This window comes from Papio anubis, chromosome 2 (assembly GCF_008728515.1).
Source record: "Papio anubis isolate 15944 chromosome 2, Panubis1.0, whole genome shotgun sequence".
In the NCBI taxonomy this organism is placed as follows: Eukaryota; Metazoa; Chordata; class Mammalia; order Primates; family Cercopithecidae; genus Papio; species Papio anubis.
The window spans coordinates 118,724,517-118,739,469 of NC_044977.1; the positions used below are offsets into that span (position 1 = coordinate 118,724,517).

At 39.4% G+C, this 14,953-nt stretch overlaps 1 protein-coding gene across 3 annotated transcripts in view; it reads right to left on the minus strand.

Annotated features, from left to right (window-relative positions):
- FNDC3B (fibronectin type III domain containing 3B) overlaps window positions 1–14,953 on the minus strand; it is a 364,617-nt gene that overhangs the window by 94,874 nt on the left and 254,790 nt on the right. For all 3 annotated transcript variants that reach the window (XM_003894828.5, XM_031663575.1, XM_003894829.4), the window contains 3 exons: window positions 12,395–12,546; window positions 9,134–9,193; window positions 321–459 (listed from right to left, as the gene is read on the minus strand). In XM_003894828.5, the coding sequence (XP_003894877.1) occupies window positions 321–459; window positions 9,134–9,193; window positions 12,395–12,546 (351 nt within the window). The remainder of the gene's footprint in view (window positions 1–320; window positions 460–9,133; window positions 9,194–12,394; window positions 12,547–14,953) is intronic.

Below are 14,953 nucleotides of genomic sequence, written 5' to 3' on the forward strand. Positions count from 1 at the left end.
TTGCCCAACTCTTACAGAAACGACAACTTTTTAACAATTGGTTGCACATACTTACTATGCAGAAAACATATCACAAAACTGGAATCGTGCTAAAAAATATTTCAAATGGCAATAGACTGACATTATATTAACTCGAGACTCTTTCTCTGTTGCCCAGGCTGGAGCGCAGTAGTGTGATCATGGCTCACTGCAGCCTTGAAACTCCTGGGTTCAGGTGATCCCCCACCCTCAGCCTCCCAGGTAGCTGGGACTAGAAACACGTGCCACCATACCTGGTAATTTTTAAAGTGAGACAATTCTTAATGCTTTGAGCTACCCACCTTCCACTGCAGGGTTAGTGAACTTTTGCTCCTGTGTGCCAGCTTAGGCGGGAAGGGACACTCGGGTGCACAGCTGTGGGTGGTGAAGCTAACGGGCTCGGAGCAGGATCCCTTTACGGAATTGTACATGGCATACACCCTGAAAACAAAACGGACACAGTCAGTGGCAGTGACTCATCATAGAAGACCAGGATTCTTATCTTTGTTTCACCCTAAGGCTTTCTGTAGATGAACAGAATTTCTTACAGAGTGAGTACCATGCTCTTGCTCTTATCTATTGGTCTTGTCCTGACCTATGGTTAGCATTAACAGGGGACAGTCATCCCAACAGGTATTTGTCTCAGTGTGTGCCACCCATCTCCATTTCAAAATATGCAGGATCTACTGACTAGAAGAGATTATTCTAAATAAGAAAATAAACCTTAAAACCCAGAACGATCTCCAAATACACGTTCTAAAAACCAATGAGCTACTACTTTCTGGTTGACTTTATGTGGAAAAAGGCTAAGAGTTAAGAGGTGGATAAAAAGGCAAAAGAAGCAGTAATAAGAGTCCACAGACTGGAGAGAGAGCACAGAAGTACAAACAGGGTAGATAACATCTTTGAACTACATTTAATACTGTACACATTTATGTAAAACTATGGATGTTTCACACAGAAGCATGTATGCTAACCTTCTCTAATTCAACAAAAACAATGTTCAGGTACAGTTTAATCCATGTAAATATTTAACTCTTATACATGAAGCCAAGACTAAAGATGTTCGTTCCGTACACTGAAATGTTTGGCTCAACACTGCAACGTATGTGCCTGATTTCTCCAGAGAAGCCATGAAGAAAAAGCATAGAACATGCTATTACAATGCCACACTCTTCAAATAGCATAAAATAGGGCTATGTTGATTTTTATCAACTTCCTATATTCCATTTTTTATATTGGGAATTTATTTTTTCAAAATTGAATATGTACTCTTCAACAACAACAACAACACAACAACAACAACAACAACAACGAAGCCTTTGCTGCCTAAAACAGATGCAAGGATTAAACTATTCACAGAGTTGGCAAATAGATATTGAGCCCTTAATTCTTACAGCCACCCTCTCTGAGGTAGGGAAATCTTACTACCCACTGCAGACAGAAGGAAACACAGAGATGAAGTAAATTTCCCAAGGCCACACAGCTAGAAATTTGGATCGATGGTATTCATCCCTGGAAGTCTAACCAGTATACGGTATTGCCTACTCCCCTTGTTCATCCTGCAATCCTGTTTCTCTAAACACCACAATCCACTTCCCTTAGCTCTACCCAGTGAACACAAACAACAGGTAAAGATAACAACATTATGGAAGATAGGTCCCAATTGTGTGTGTGATTTGCAAAGTCATTTCTCCACAAAGTCCATCATGAAAAATTCGTAGAGGCCATACACATCAAAGGCACCAATAGATACGTCTACTTTCTACCTCAAAAGATACAAATACATGCATATTACATATTTGATCTATTTGCCCTATGGGAGGACAGCATGAGATTTGATCCAAACAAATAATTCTTATCATTAGGATCCTCTCCACCCAACCTCCGATGAAGGAAATGGTCCTTTTTGCACACACTGCAAGTAAGCATGTGATAATATAAAACTAAATGGTAGATCTGGCAAGATCATTTCCCTGTGTTAGGATGGGCTCACTGGGAGTAAGTTACTTTAAATGAATCACAACATGTTCCAGACATGGGCAGGGCTCAAGCCTGAACTTTGATACACAGAATTCTCCAACAGGTGACTCATGGATTGCATCTGACCCAAGACACGTGTGTGTGTGTGTGTGTGTGTGTGTGTGTGTGGTGGCAGTGTGCAAAAACATGATGTTTTGAAGTGTTAGAGCCACTTATGAATTAAGGGATACAGGCAATGACCATCACAAAAAGAGACAACCAGACACTATGCATTCCTAATAAAGGACTATGTCACTAACTATAAAACTGTCTTGGCAGAAAAACTGAACCTGTATCTGATTAAACCTCTTCATCGCTTTATAGGAAATATAGAGGACAGGAGAACAGTATTAAGCAACATAACACAGATGCAATCAGCCAAATTCATACTTGTGGAAGACTCTACAGGACAAACCAATTAATCTAACAAATAAGTTGCAAGAAAGAGCAAAAGATAAAGGGAAAAATGAATGGATTAAAATAAAATTTAAGACATATCAACCAAACCACATATTCACACGTTTGAATTCCAATTACAACAAACTAAAGAAACAAAATTTTCATTCTTAGAACTGAGGAAATGGGAATAGTCCCTGGATTGTGAAGACATTTCCGGTGTGTGTGATGATGGTAATATAATTTATAGGTGAAATAATATGGTGTCTGAACCTTACTTCAAAATCATCAGGGCAGGGGAAGGGTAAGTGAGGACACTGAGGTAATAAGAAGTTGAGAGATGAGAGTTCATTCAACTATTATCTACTTCTGATTACATCTAACATTTTCTGAAATAAAAAAGTAAGAAATAAGCCTTCACTGAAAACTATCTGGAGCTCTCTCGTTTTTAAAACCAAACTTCTGGCTTCTCTTAAAAACTAGAGGTTTTAGCAACACTTGGCCCCCCCCACCTTTTTTTTTTTTTTTTTTTTTTTTTTTTGAGATGGAGTCTTGCTCTGTCACCCAGGCTGGGGTGCAATGGCACGATCTCGGCTCACTGCAACCTCCGCCTCCAGGGTTCAAGTGAGTCTCCTGCCTCAGTCTCCCAAGTAGCTGGGATTACAGGCACCCGCCATCATGCCCAACTAATTTTTGTATTTTTGTAGAGATGGGGTTTCACCACATTGGCCAGGCTGGTCTTGAACTACTGACCTCAGGCAATCCACCCGCCTCGGCCTCCCGAAGTGCTGGGATTACAGGCGTAAGCCACTGCGCCTGGTCTCACTCGGCCCTCTTTCCTGCACTGTAGTAATGAGCTAAATCTGTGGGCAGCTCCCTGCTTTAGATGGAGCAGGTGCTGAAGAGTTTGCTAGAGTCCCCACCATTCCTACTGTCTCCTCAGCACTGACACTGTTTTTCAGCTGACCCTTACCCAACCCACTTTAGCTGTTTAGGTACTCTGCCTCCACCCAGTAAGTATGTCAGTTTGCAATGACTGGGCATTTGCCTACAAATGCAGAGTTATACCCAGGCAGGTCAGGTCCTAGATATTCACAAAAACAGCTGCCACCAAAAATCCATCTAGAAAATAGAGCAGAGGGAGGGAAGCAAGGAAATAGCCTACAAAGTACTAGCAGGATGCAGTCAGTTGTCTGGGGAGAGGTAAATTTGGTCTTAGTCAAGTTCTTTGGGATTCTCGGAGTCAGCAATCCATACCTCCTAGGCTGGGGAGTCATGAGTGATGGAGACTCCTGGTGGCCAGGCTGGGAGGATGACAGTGGGGATAAAAGTAAAAGAACCTGATGCAGGTTAGAAATTTGAGGTAGTTGAAAACAGATAGTTGTATGGGCCAGAAGGAGTTAGTTATTTTTCTTGCCTTTAATCTTAAACAATGTTATGGTAAGGGCTCAATGCTTTTCATACATAATATTTTGTCAGCAAAGGAAAAAAGATCTATTTTGTATGGCAATATAAGTATGCTGCACATAGTACAAAAGTTGGCACCATACTTAAGTATCCCTTGATTACATCTGTCAATTATAGTTCAGTAAAGGGACAGCAACTTACTGTAATGGTGACTAGCAACATTTTTGCCAGTAACTTTTATAGAAAAGAAAAATCTCTGCTAATGATGCTACATTTTAAAGAATACTGCAATATATTTTTTTCACATAATGGCAATGAGTTTTCCATAAATATCATCATGTGAAAGGACAATCTGTAGAGTACAGTCAGTTTCTTGGATTAAGTAAGTCAGCAAACAGTTCAGTTTTTGTTGCATTTATCTCAAGAAAAGAAAACATTTTTCTGACAATATAATTAATCTTGTTTTCATATTTGTTTCAGCTTAAATCCTGGCGAAATGCTTAGGAAACAGGTGCTCCAAGAATTTCAGAAATATGCCTCCAACTTTTTCTAGCACGATGTAACATACTAGGAGCCACAGTTTCTGGTCAATAACATGTATTTTATAATCCTTCACTGTGCTTGTCAACCATATTTTTGGAAATGTTTCACTGCACAATTTTTCTGGGAAGTGTCATTATATGATATCATCTCTGGGCAACTTATTTGCCAAATTGTTAAGGAGGATGACTAGAAAACTGCTTCAAAATTTTCATGAAATTGCTATCCATTCCTTCACTCAAATTCCTGATTATCCTATCACTGATAAAAATATAAACTGTTGACTGCCACAGTAAAATGGTCATTGTAATGTCATTATTAATTATAGAACTACCAATTAAAAGACAAATATCTTTTTCTGGCAAATGCATATACAGCATACATTTGTGTATGTATAAATATTTATTTGTATAATAAGTGTATATATGTATAAATGTTCATGTTTGTGAAATTACATATTTATATATAAGTATTTAAAATATAATGTAATTTATTTACATTTTGGATTTTTCTCATTTCTCCACACAATCTCTCATCTCTGTCTCTGTCTCTCTCTCTCACGCTCTCTCTCTCTCTCTCTCTCACATACACACACAGAGACAGGAGATTTTCTATTAGTGGCTTTATACAATACATAACACAATGCCCTTTAAAGAAGCACTGAATAACCTTGACGATTACAAATGGATTCCTTTGAAATATTGTATGAACACTAAACCAAAAAAATTATTTGTGTTAAGAATAGGGTAACAGGCCGGGCGCGGTGGCTCAAGCCTGTAATCCCAGCACTTTGGGAGGCCGAGACGGGCGGATCATGAGGTCAGGAGATCGAGACCATCCTGGCTAATACGGTGAAACCCCGTCTCTACTAAAAAATACAAAAAACTAGCCGGGCGAAGTGGCGGGTGCCTGTAGTCCCAGCTACTCGGGAGGCTGAGGCAGGAGAATGGCGTGAACCCGAGAGGAGGAGCTTGCAGTGAGCTGAGATCCGGCCACTGCACTCCAGCCTGGGTGACAGAGCAAGACTCCGTCTCAAAAAAAAAAAAAAAAAAAAAAAAGAATAGGGTAACAAATATGAAAGTGATTTTAATAAAGATCCTTTAATAAAGGTCTCCCTAAATTTTGCTAATCAATGTGTGCATCAGAGAGGGGTATTATCTTCCTTAATCACCACCAGGAGATTAGGAGAAGAAAAGAATAGTGACTGAACAGATGTGGAAGAATGATACACAAAAACTCATAGGAAAAGTGGAAAAGAAGAAACATTTTGTAAACCTGAAATGTCTTGGAATATAATTTTCCATGTGGAATCTGGCTCAAATGGCATGACAGATGCCAACTGAAGCAGCCACAGGCATGTGAGCTACAGCACTGTCTAAAGGATGGCACTCAATAAATAAATTCCCAGTAACAGTGAGTTGGTGGCAAGAGCTGTTCTGGCCTAGTAACTGAAGGCAAGTACCAGGCAGTTAAATGACCGGGCTTCATGACTGAGACTGCTATTGAAAAAGAAGGTTTGTGTGTCTGGGGGGTAAACACATAAAAAAAAAAAAATGGGGGGGGGGGGGTGGGTGGGGGGAGTTGAAAATGAGAAAAAGCATTACATGAAGATATCAAGCAATCAATGTGAATAAGATAGACTCAGTGTAGCAAAACAAAAAGTAACAAGGAATATAAGAACAGAAGTCTAGGTGAGACTTCAGTACATGATTTAAGAAAGAAATCTTACACTCTTAAAATGTGCAATATTAAGAATTGGAAGAAAAAAATTTACCTTCTCTTGTGCTGCTAAAACAAATATCTCAGTTTTCAAAACTGGCTCTACAGACTTCCACCACTTTCTACATTGGTAATGCACAAACAAAAATGGCAATGAATTTATTTATTTACTTATTTAGAGACAAGGTCTCTCGCTGTTGCCCAGGCTGGAGTGCAGCAGCTGCAATCAGGGCTCACTACAGCCTCAACTTGTATCATTAAGTCCTTTTTATTTTCAGAGCGTGAAAAAACTGCAACAAGCTTGGGAAAACCAAAAGGTAGTACTTATACATGATTTTACAGGTCTAAAATAGATTTGCACATATATTTGCTCTCATCCTATTTTCCTGAGGCTGGTATTATTGTCATTCTCATTTTATAAATGACAAAACAAGACCAAAGAAGTTTCAATGGCTCGCTTAAGCACACACCCTTAGTAAATGACAGTCATTAACTCCCAAGTTGCAAGCCATGTCCACTATGCATCATGCTGCCTCACGGAAGCAATTCAAGGCAGAGGAAGTTACGTCTAAGTAAGAGTTGCATGTGTTAAGATTCTTCTCTAGCTTAAAAAAGAAAAGACTGTAAAAGGAAAAAGAACGTATGATCTACATGGACTGTGCATCAGGCAGTGCACGAAGACTAAATCTGGACTAGAGACATTTTTATTAGGAGAGAAAGGACGTTAAAAAAATATGAAAATTGACCATCACCAAGGAGAGAGAACTTCCTATCTTCCTGGAAAGCAGAGAGGTAGAACAAACAACAGCTGGTGGCACCCTAGGTTGTACGTGTTTGGTGTCACACGTGTGTCAAATGACAAATACAAGGAGTCCCAAATGTGTCAGGAGAAAGTCTAAACCCAAGGCCCCTAGATGGTAACCCCCTCATACTCCCATCCTGTTCCTTTTGGGGAATCCATTAACTATTCTATCTGCTCAGGAGGTCAAGATGTTCACAGGTTTTGTTGGGAAAAATAGCTGATGAGCAAGTGTTCTCAAATTTACCCTTTGTAATAAGTGTTTAAAAAAAAAATAGATGGAACAACAGACAGGATGGTAAATAAAGGGAAGGCTCTTCATGACATTTAAGTTTCTTAAAAAGGATATTGTAAGCTCATCAATGAGCAGGAAATTAATAAAGTAAACCTTTACTAACCACAGGAACAATAAACTGTTAAAGCACGGAGCAGAAAGAAACATACGTTAACAATGAATAATAGATAACATTTACATGACTTTTACATTTTCTGGTTTGTTGTTACACTGACCATTTTGAAGAATGGTTAAACCATTTCTATTATCATCTTAGCTTCACAAATTACACAGATCTTCTTGTACAAAGCGTGTGAAAAGTTCAATATGTTTGGGTGGAAGCTAATTGACTCAAAATCCAGTTTTGATTTAAACAGGAGGAGATGGTTGCAATAGAGTTCATCTAAACAATATGATAGCTAAGCAGATGTATGCTTTAAGTCTTAATGCAAAACAATTTGCTCTGATACACATTGCTTTAACCTTATTTTTAAGAACTCATGCATTTAATAAGATATTACATCCTCAACACACATCCTTGCTTTACTACCTTTTTTTTACTGAGAAAATCATGGCAGAGCATTCTATGTGACTTGACCAAAGTTGAAACAGCCAGTTCAGGGCAGAACCAGACTCGTACTCAAGCCTCCTGATAATTCACATATGCTCTTCCTACTAGACTACCTTGCCTCCAACCTCATGCTGAAATAAAGAAACTAATGATGTGAATTAACTTTTGGAAAGTATAATAATCGATGCATATTTCTTTTCTTTCTTTTTGAGACTGAGTCTCGCTCTGTCACCCAACGTCAGAGTGCAGTGGCGCAATCTCTGCTCACTGCAAGCTCCACCTCCCGGGTTCACGCCATTCTCCTGCCTCAGCCTCCTGCCTAGGTGAGACTACAGGTGCCTGCAACCAAGCCCGGCTAATTTCTTGTACTTTTAGTAGAGACGGGGTTTCACCATGTTAGCCAGGATGGTCTTGATCTCCTGACCCCATGATCTGCCCGCCTCGGCCTCCCAAAGTGCTGGGATTACAGACGTGAGCCACCGCACCCGGCCAACAGATGTATATTTCATGCTTACAATTTTATTCTGCAATCTTTACGTATGCATATATAATTGAAAAAAAAGGGAAAGTGTGTTGTTGTACATCCAGTTAAACAAAACTACTTTCTGGGGAACTTAAATATTAGATAAAATAAAGATTAAAAAAAGTTTTTTAAGTGTTATGGGTCATATTCAGACCTGCTTATTGGCAAATGAATGGATGGATGGATCTTTAAACAATCAGATGGTCTCTCTAAAAATTCAGATAACACTTTCCTCCTTACAGATCTGTGGTTGGCTGGGTTTCTTCCTAAAATAAGCTAGCCCTACCTTCCAGAGTAGTCACAGTAGAGATTCCAGAAAATCACAGTAGAGATTTCAGGCTACACATCATACCACATGGGTTAACTGTTTTGCCAAATTGAGTTCATTCTCGTCAGAGATAATCTGATGCTTGTATTACTTGCCTTTTTCAAAATCTACTGGCTTTTAAGGTTTAATGGTGTGCTTGCAATAAGGAAAGGGCTTCTTTAGTCATTTGAATATACAGTTTATATGATGGTCTGTAAGAAACACTGATATGCCCAAGGTTAAAAAAAAAAAAAAAAAATTTCAACTGTTTTATAGAAACAAACTGTTAAACCATAGTCCAACAGATCTTAGAAGACCATGTAAAATTACTTTTAAAGTGATTTTCAGTGTTTAACACCTAATTTTCTGTTCACAGAAGCACTTCTGTGTCTTCCCAGTTACTATGGTCTTGAGAGTCAATGAATGGCCCATGAGCCATGGTACTGAAACTTACAGCAAGGTAAGCAACATTCACCAAAAACTTAAAAGGGGGCACAGGTTTTTGCTTTAGCCACCTGGATTCTCCAATACAGTTTGGCTCTTATATCCTAACTCACCTCACATGATAATCTGTTGCTGGTCTAAGATCTTTCAGGTTACATTCTAATTCTTCTCCACTGTAAAGAAAAAGCATTCATTAGTTGCTAATACCAGTTTCAAAAGCAAACGAGATTTGAGATTTGGGTGTCCAGTAATGTACTGACAATAATTCATGAACTATTATGTCAGATTCCACCATAAACCAGAAATAAACTTTCTTATTTGATATTATTATCTGTTTGGGACTAGAAAATCAGGTTCCTTTTAATGATGCCATCTTAGATCTTGAAAATGGCATGGTTAACTTACTAATAAAATTCTAAAAGATCTTATCACTTCTTACAAGTAAATACATAAAAGTAACTAAGTAAGCAAATGAATGAATGAACAAACTAATGAATAAAAATGATCACGCCAACTGTTAACAGAAGGCACTTTCCATACTTACCTTGGCAGGAACCTCAATTATCTCAACTCTGGACTGTCTTTAACAAAAATCACAATCTCACTTCCTCACTTACCAATGCACCCAACAAATAGCTCTCTTAAATAAAATCAAACCATTTATATACTCAAAAATTGCAACTGAACTTCAACTTAAATCATGAGGAAGTAACCAACACAAAATAAGGAATGTTTCATTGAAAATTTTTAAAAAGGTGAAAGGTGTGTGGGCATGTGACTTATTTTGTGTTCTTCAAAAATATCAGTGTCATAAAAGTGTAAGAAATACCGTGGAAGTGTTCCAAATTAAAGAAGGCTAAAGAGACATGACAACTAAAGGCACTGTCTGACCCTAGACTAGCTCCTGAGGAGGAGGGGGTGGAAAACTGCTCAATTTTTCAAAATAACAGGTATTATTTATGGACCAAGCGACAAAGCTGGAATATAGACAACAGATAAAGTATTATATCAATGTAAGTTTATGAAGTTGATAATTACACTGTGGTTCTTTTAAAAAAAAATCTTATTTATAGAAAATATCCTGAAGGATTTTGCAGTAAGGGACCATTACATATAAAACTTATGAAAAAAATATGGATTGAGGACAGAAAGAGGAAAAGAGGAAGGAGGTCAAATGATAAAACAGTGTATAAAGTTAATAACAACTGAATGTGGGTATGGAGTATACATGTATTCCTTGATTTCTCTATTTTTGGGACATCTTTTAAGTTTGAAATTATTCCAAATAAAAGGCTGAGTTTTTTTAAGTTGTGAACTGGAAGTTGTGTCCAGACCTTGCCTGAAGCTCTATTGTTTAGCCTACATTGTATCTTTTAAAATATCTTGCATTTGCTCCATTAGTTTAGTAACAGGGAAATTTGTACAATAATTCAGATTTTCAGCATCTTTTGAAAAAAAAATTCAAAGAATCGCAAATTTTAGCAACAATCGACTTAAGGCTGAGTGGCGACTGTTTTTCGATGGCAACAGGAGCTCTCCTGTTCACCTCATTTTCAGCCTTTCCACTTGCTTACGTATGTTACCGGCCGAACCTCTCTGGGCATTTGAGGCTCTAGCTCCTGCCACCAATGTTCATCTTGCATGAAAAGGCTCTATCCACAGTTGTCCCTCAGTACATACAAGGAAATCAGTACCACGACCCCACCCCCACACAGCATATACACATACACGAGTCCCCAGTTGACCCTGCATATCCGCAGGTCTCACATCCTGTGAATATTGTTCTGGTCTACATGTGGTTGACAAGAATCCGTGCAGTTGAGACCTGTGTTGTTCAAGGGTCAACTATATCTGCTCCTTGCCAGGCATGGGGGAGATGGCACTCTGTATTTCTTTTTTTTTTTTTTTTTTTTTTTGAGAGGGAGTCTCTGTCACCCAGGCTGAAGTGCAGTGGCGCGATCTCAGCTCACTGCAACCTCCGCCTCCCGGGTTCACGCCATTCTCCTGCCTCAGCCTCCCTCCTAGCTGGGACTACAGGTGCCCGCCACCACACCCGGCTAATTTTTTGTATTTTTAGTAGAGACGGGGTTTTGCCGTGTTAGCCAGGATGGTCTCCATCTCCTGACCTCATGATCCACCCACCTCAGCCTCCCAAAGTGCTGGGATTACAGGCGTGAGCCACCGCGCCTGGCGGCACTCTGTATTTCTTTAAAGTTGATACTAATTCTGATTTTTCAGGCTAGAATAAAATGGTGGTGAGCCAGAGTTAGGAATATCCTAAATACAGTGGGGAATCCCTGGAGTGTTATCAGAAGGGCAGTGATCTGGCCTGATTTTGTTTCTGCAGTGAGTTGGCAAGGTTGTAGAAGAGCAAGAGAAGGGGGTGGAAGACCCTCAAGAGACTCCTGAGGGCATCCAGGCCAGTGGAGGTAGCCTGGGTAGCAAGAGGAGGACACAGCAGCCACAGGGCTTGCATCCTTAACCTCTGTCCCTCTTTGCTCGTCAGGAAGACTGTGGAGCAAGAATTAGGAACAGGAAAGGGGAAGATACGGCTCTGCGGCACTGATGCAGTAGGGAAATAGGAGAGAATACAAACATCTCTGGCAGAAAAAGTGAGGATTGTGTGACCACATTATTACCCTGGGCATGGGCAGTCACAGGAGGGTCCTCTCACAGGAAGGCCAAACAAGCAGTTAAAACAAAACTGACTTTCTCATTTCCTGCTCTGCAAATCTGAGTAGTGCCCAGTAATTACAAAGAAGAAAGACATGGCCCTAAAATTGTTCTCACATTTAGAACACAGTTATCAATCTTTTGAATGGTCAATACCTGGGAGTCCACAGAGCAGAAGGGGCTAATCCCTTCTCTGTGAGCTAAACTTTTGACCATTTAAGGCCTTGAAATGAAATGTTTTAAAGTATCTTTATTACAGGCTGGAAACTATTGTGGAAGGTAAGAAATAGGGTAAAACAGAAGGAAACATATTGCAGAATTTTAAAAAACAGGGCTACAAAAAGGTCTGGATCTGAAAATAGAGAAGTCACCTTATAATCGCTCAATGTATAGAAAAACTAAAAGTCATAATCGCCTTTTGCCGACAGACATTAACAGAAAGTTTTCTTTAATACTCTACTGACAGCAAATATAACCAAGTGATGTATTTTACCCATACCTAATAGCTCTATGCTACTCATTTCCAAATAAGAATTACTCTGGACACAATGATTTCTTAGCATTAAAATTATTACTAAATCTTAAAATAAACTAAAGGAAAATTTAGCAAGCCTATAAAGTTTTCCTTTGTTTTCCATTTTCCTTCACAACTCCAATTTTATAGTTTAGCAGCAAAGAAAAACAATAGAAACATACACAACCTGTAAATTATCTTGTATTTTCCATCTCGTCCTTTGTCTGATAAGGCAACCTCGTAACTGTAGGGGAAGGAAAGACCACTGTGGGGTCCACAGGAAAGTCCAACAGGGGGAGCCCAGGACAACACAACTGCTCTCGCCTGAATATTAGAAACCTGTGGAAGAAAAATGTGCGACAAAAGTATTCAAATCCATTTTACATTTTCAGAATTATTGGTAGTGGCATAAAACTGGCTCAAAGTTAATCCAAAGTAAACTAGTTTAATTATATTGAAAGACATCTTATATGGCGCTCTCTTTCAAAGTCCTGGTGTCCAAAATATGGTTCTTGCAATGCTAACCTTCATCCAAATCCAGTGCAATTTGCATTCTGTCCTCCATAAAGTAAAATAATGTCATGTGAGGGAATTTTTTTTAACATAAGTAAAAACCTGAATGGAAGATTTCTACGTTATGTGGAAGAAGCCATACCCACAGGTACTCCGATCTGGTTTCAAGCCTTGCATGGTGTCAAATCATTCTTCAAAGCTAATACCTTTCCAATAATACCCCTTGAAGTCCTGCAGATTCCCAGGACAACCCAATGGGTGGAGAACTGGAACCAAGGACCAGGCTGATATGGGATTAATATCATTATAGAAGTGGAAATGCTTCACCATTCTAAGCTCTGTTTTTATACTTCTGGTTTAGCCTCTGCTTCAAACTTCAGTTGAACTGAAGACTCTGAGACTTAAAATACCCAGAACCTTCTTAAAATACTACTCTGAAGCATGTTTTACAAAATCTACTCTATCTTTCAGAGGTGTTTATGAGGACTAAGCTCTGGCTGACCACAGCTATAACCTGTTTATTGATAGACCCTGCATGGGCTTCCTTCCTGATATGGTTTGGATTTGTGTCCCCACCCAAATCTCAGGTCAAACTGTAAACCCTAGTCTTGGAGGAGGGCCTGGTGGCAGGTGACTGGATCATTGCGGCAGACTTCCCCCTTGCTGTTCTCCTGATGTGAGTTCTCACAAGATCTGGTTGTTTAAAAGTGTGTGGCACTTCTCCCTTCTCTCCCTCTTCCTCCTTCTTGGGCAACGTAAGACATGCCTGCTTCCCCTTTTCTTCCACTATGATTATAAGTTTCCTGAGGCCTTCCCAGCCATGCTTCCTGTACATCCTGCAGAAGCATGAGTCAATTAAACCTCTTTTCTTTATAAATTACCCAGTGTCAGGTAGTTCTTTATAGCAATGCGAGAACAGACTAATACACTTCCCTTCTCTGTCTCAGTTCCCTTGTCTCCAACCAGGACTTCCTGGGCCATATCCCCACAGAAACTATTTGCACTCAAACATTTTTTTAGAGTCCTTTTCTGGAGAAACTCAACTTAAAATATGATCTAATTATTTAAAATAAATCTAAGGACAAAACTTTAATGCTGTAACTTTCTAAAGGCTATTCTATTGCTATCTGGATATTGGTCTGGATAGCATATTAAAAACAAACAGGACTTAATACAGATGCTAAAGCTTAACGTTCACAAAGACTTTATAGCTGTAGATTATTAGGCTGTAGATGGAGACAGGTAAACTGTTCAGTCCCTTTTTTTTCCCCTTCTTCCATTTTTGTCACATCTGATCTATATAAAGATTATTAGAATTATTAAATACTTGAAATACAAATAATAAATATGGAAAATGAAGATAGAGTCTCTCTTCAGTCCGTCCTTCACTACATTTTTAGTGGAGATCACGTCACACTGTTTATTCCATATAAATAGAATATCATGATATATTTAGCCAATTACTTAGTCAAACTCCTGCTCATCCTTAAAGACCCCAGCCCAGCCTCACCACCTCCCAGTAGCCTTCTCTACATTATCTCACGCAGCGTCACTCCTCCGTGTTCTACAGAACCTTGTGGATATTGCTAGAATTGCTAATCATGTTATAGCCTTTGTCTACCTCCCTTGGGCTTTGAGACTCCCTAAGGACAGAATCCAAGTCATATTCAACTGTGATCAGCGCTTGGTTAGTAAATGTTTGTTGAATAAAAAAATAAAAGGAAATAAGATAGTCTAAGTTTCTGCCACAGGCAACACAGAAGATGGTAGGCTTGTATTACACATCTCTGGAAAACATCTGAGGAAGATTGCTATGGCTCCAGACTAGCAGCTCTCTTCTCCACCCCTCCAATCCATCTGCACCACAATGCTGTTACCGCCCCTCCAGGATGCTGGCCTCTCTTATGCCCTCTCTCACGCCCCTGTGACTTAGCTTTTAACTCTCCTACTTTCTTGGCTTTAACCAACTTCTCTTGGACCCAGTTCAAATGCTTTGTTTATTCATTTAATGGTCATACTTCACCCTGTGAGGGGCTGTGTGGACACAAAGATGATGAAGGTATGATCTTTGGCCTCAAGGAGCCCCAACCTGTTGAAGACGGACAGGCACATGAGGGGACTCACAGTAGATATACTGAACACAGAGGGACTCTTAGGTTTCCTGAGACTGATTCTGGACAGATTTCTGTACTGTCTGCACTGTCAGATTCAATTACTCTTCTTTGTACTTTTG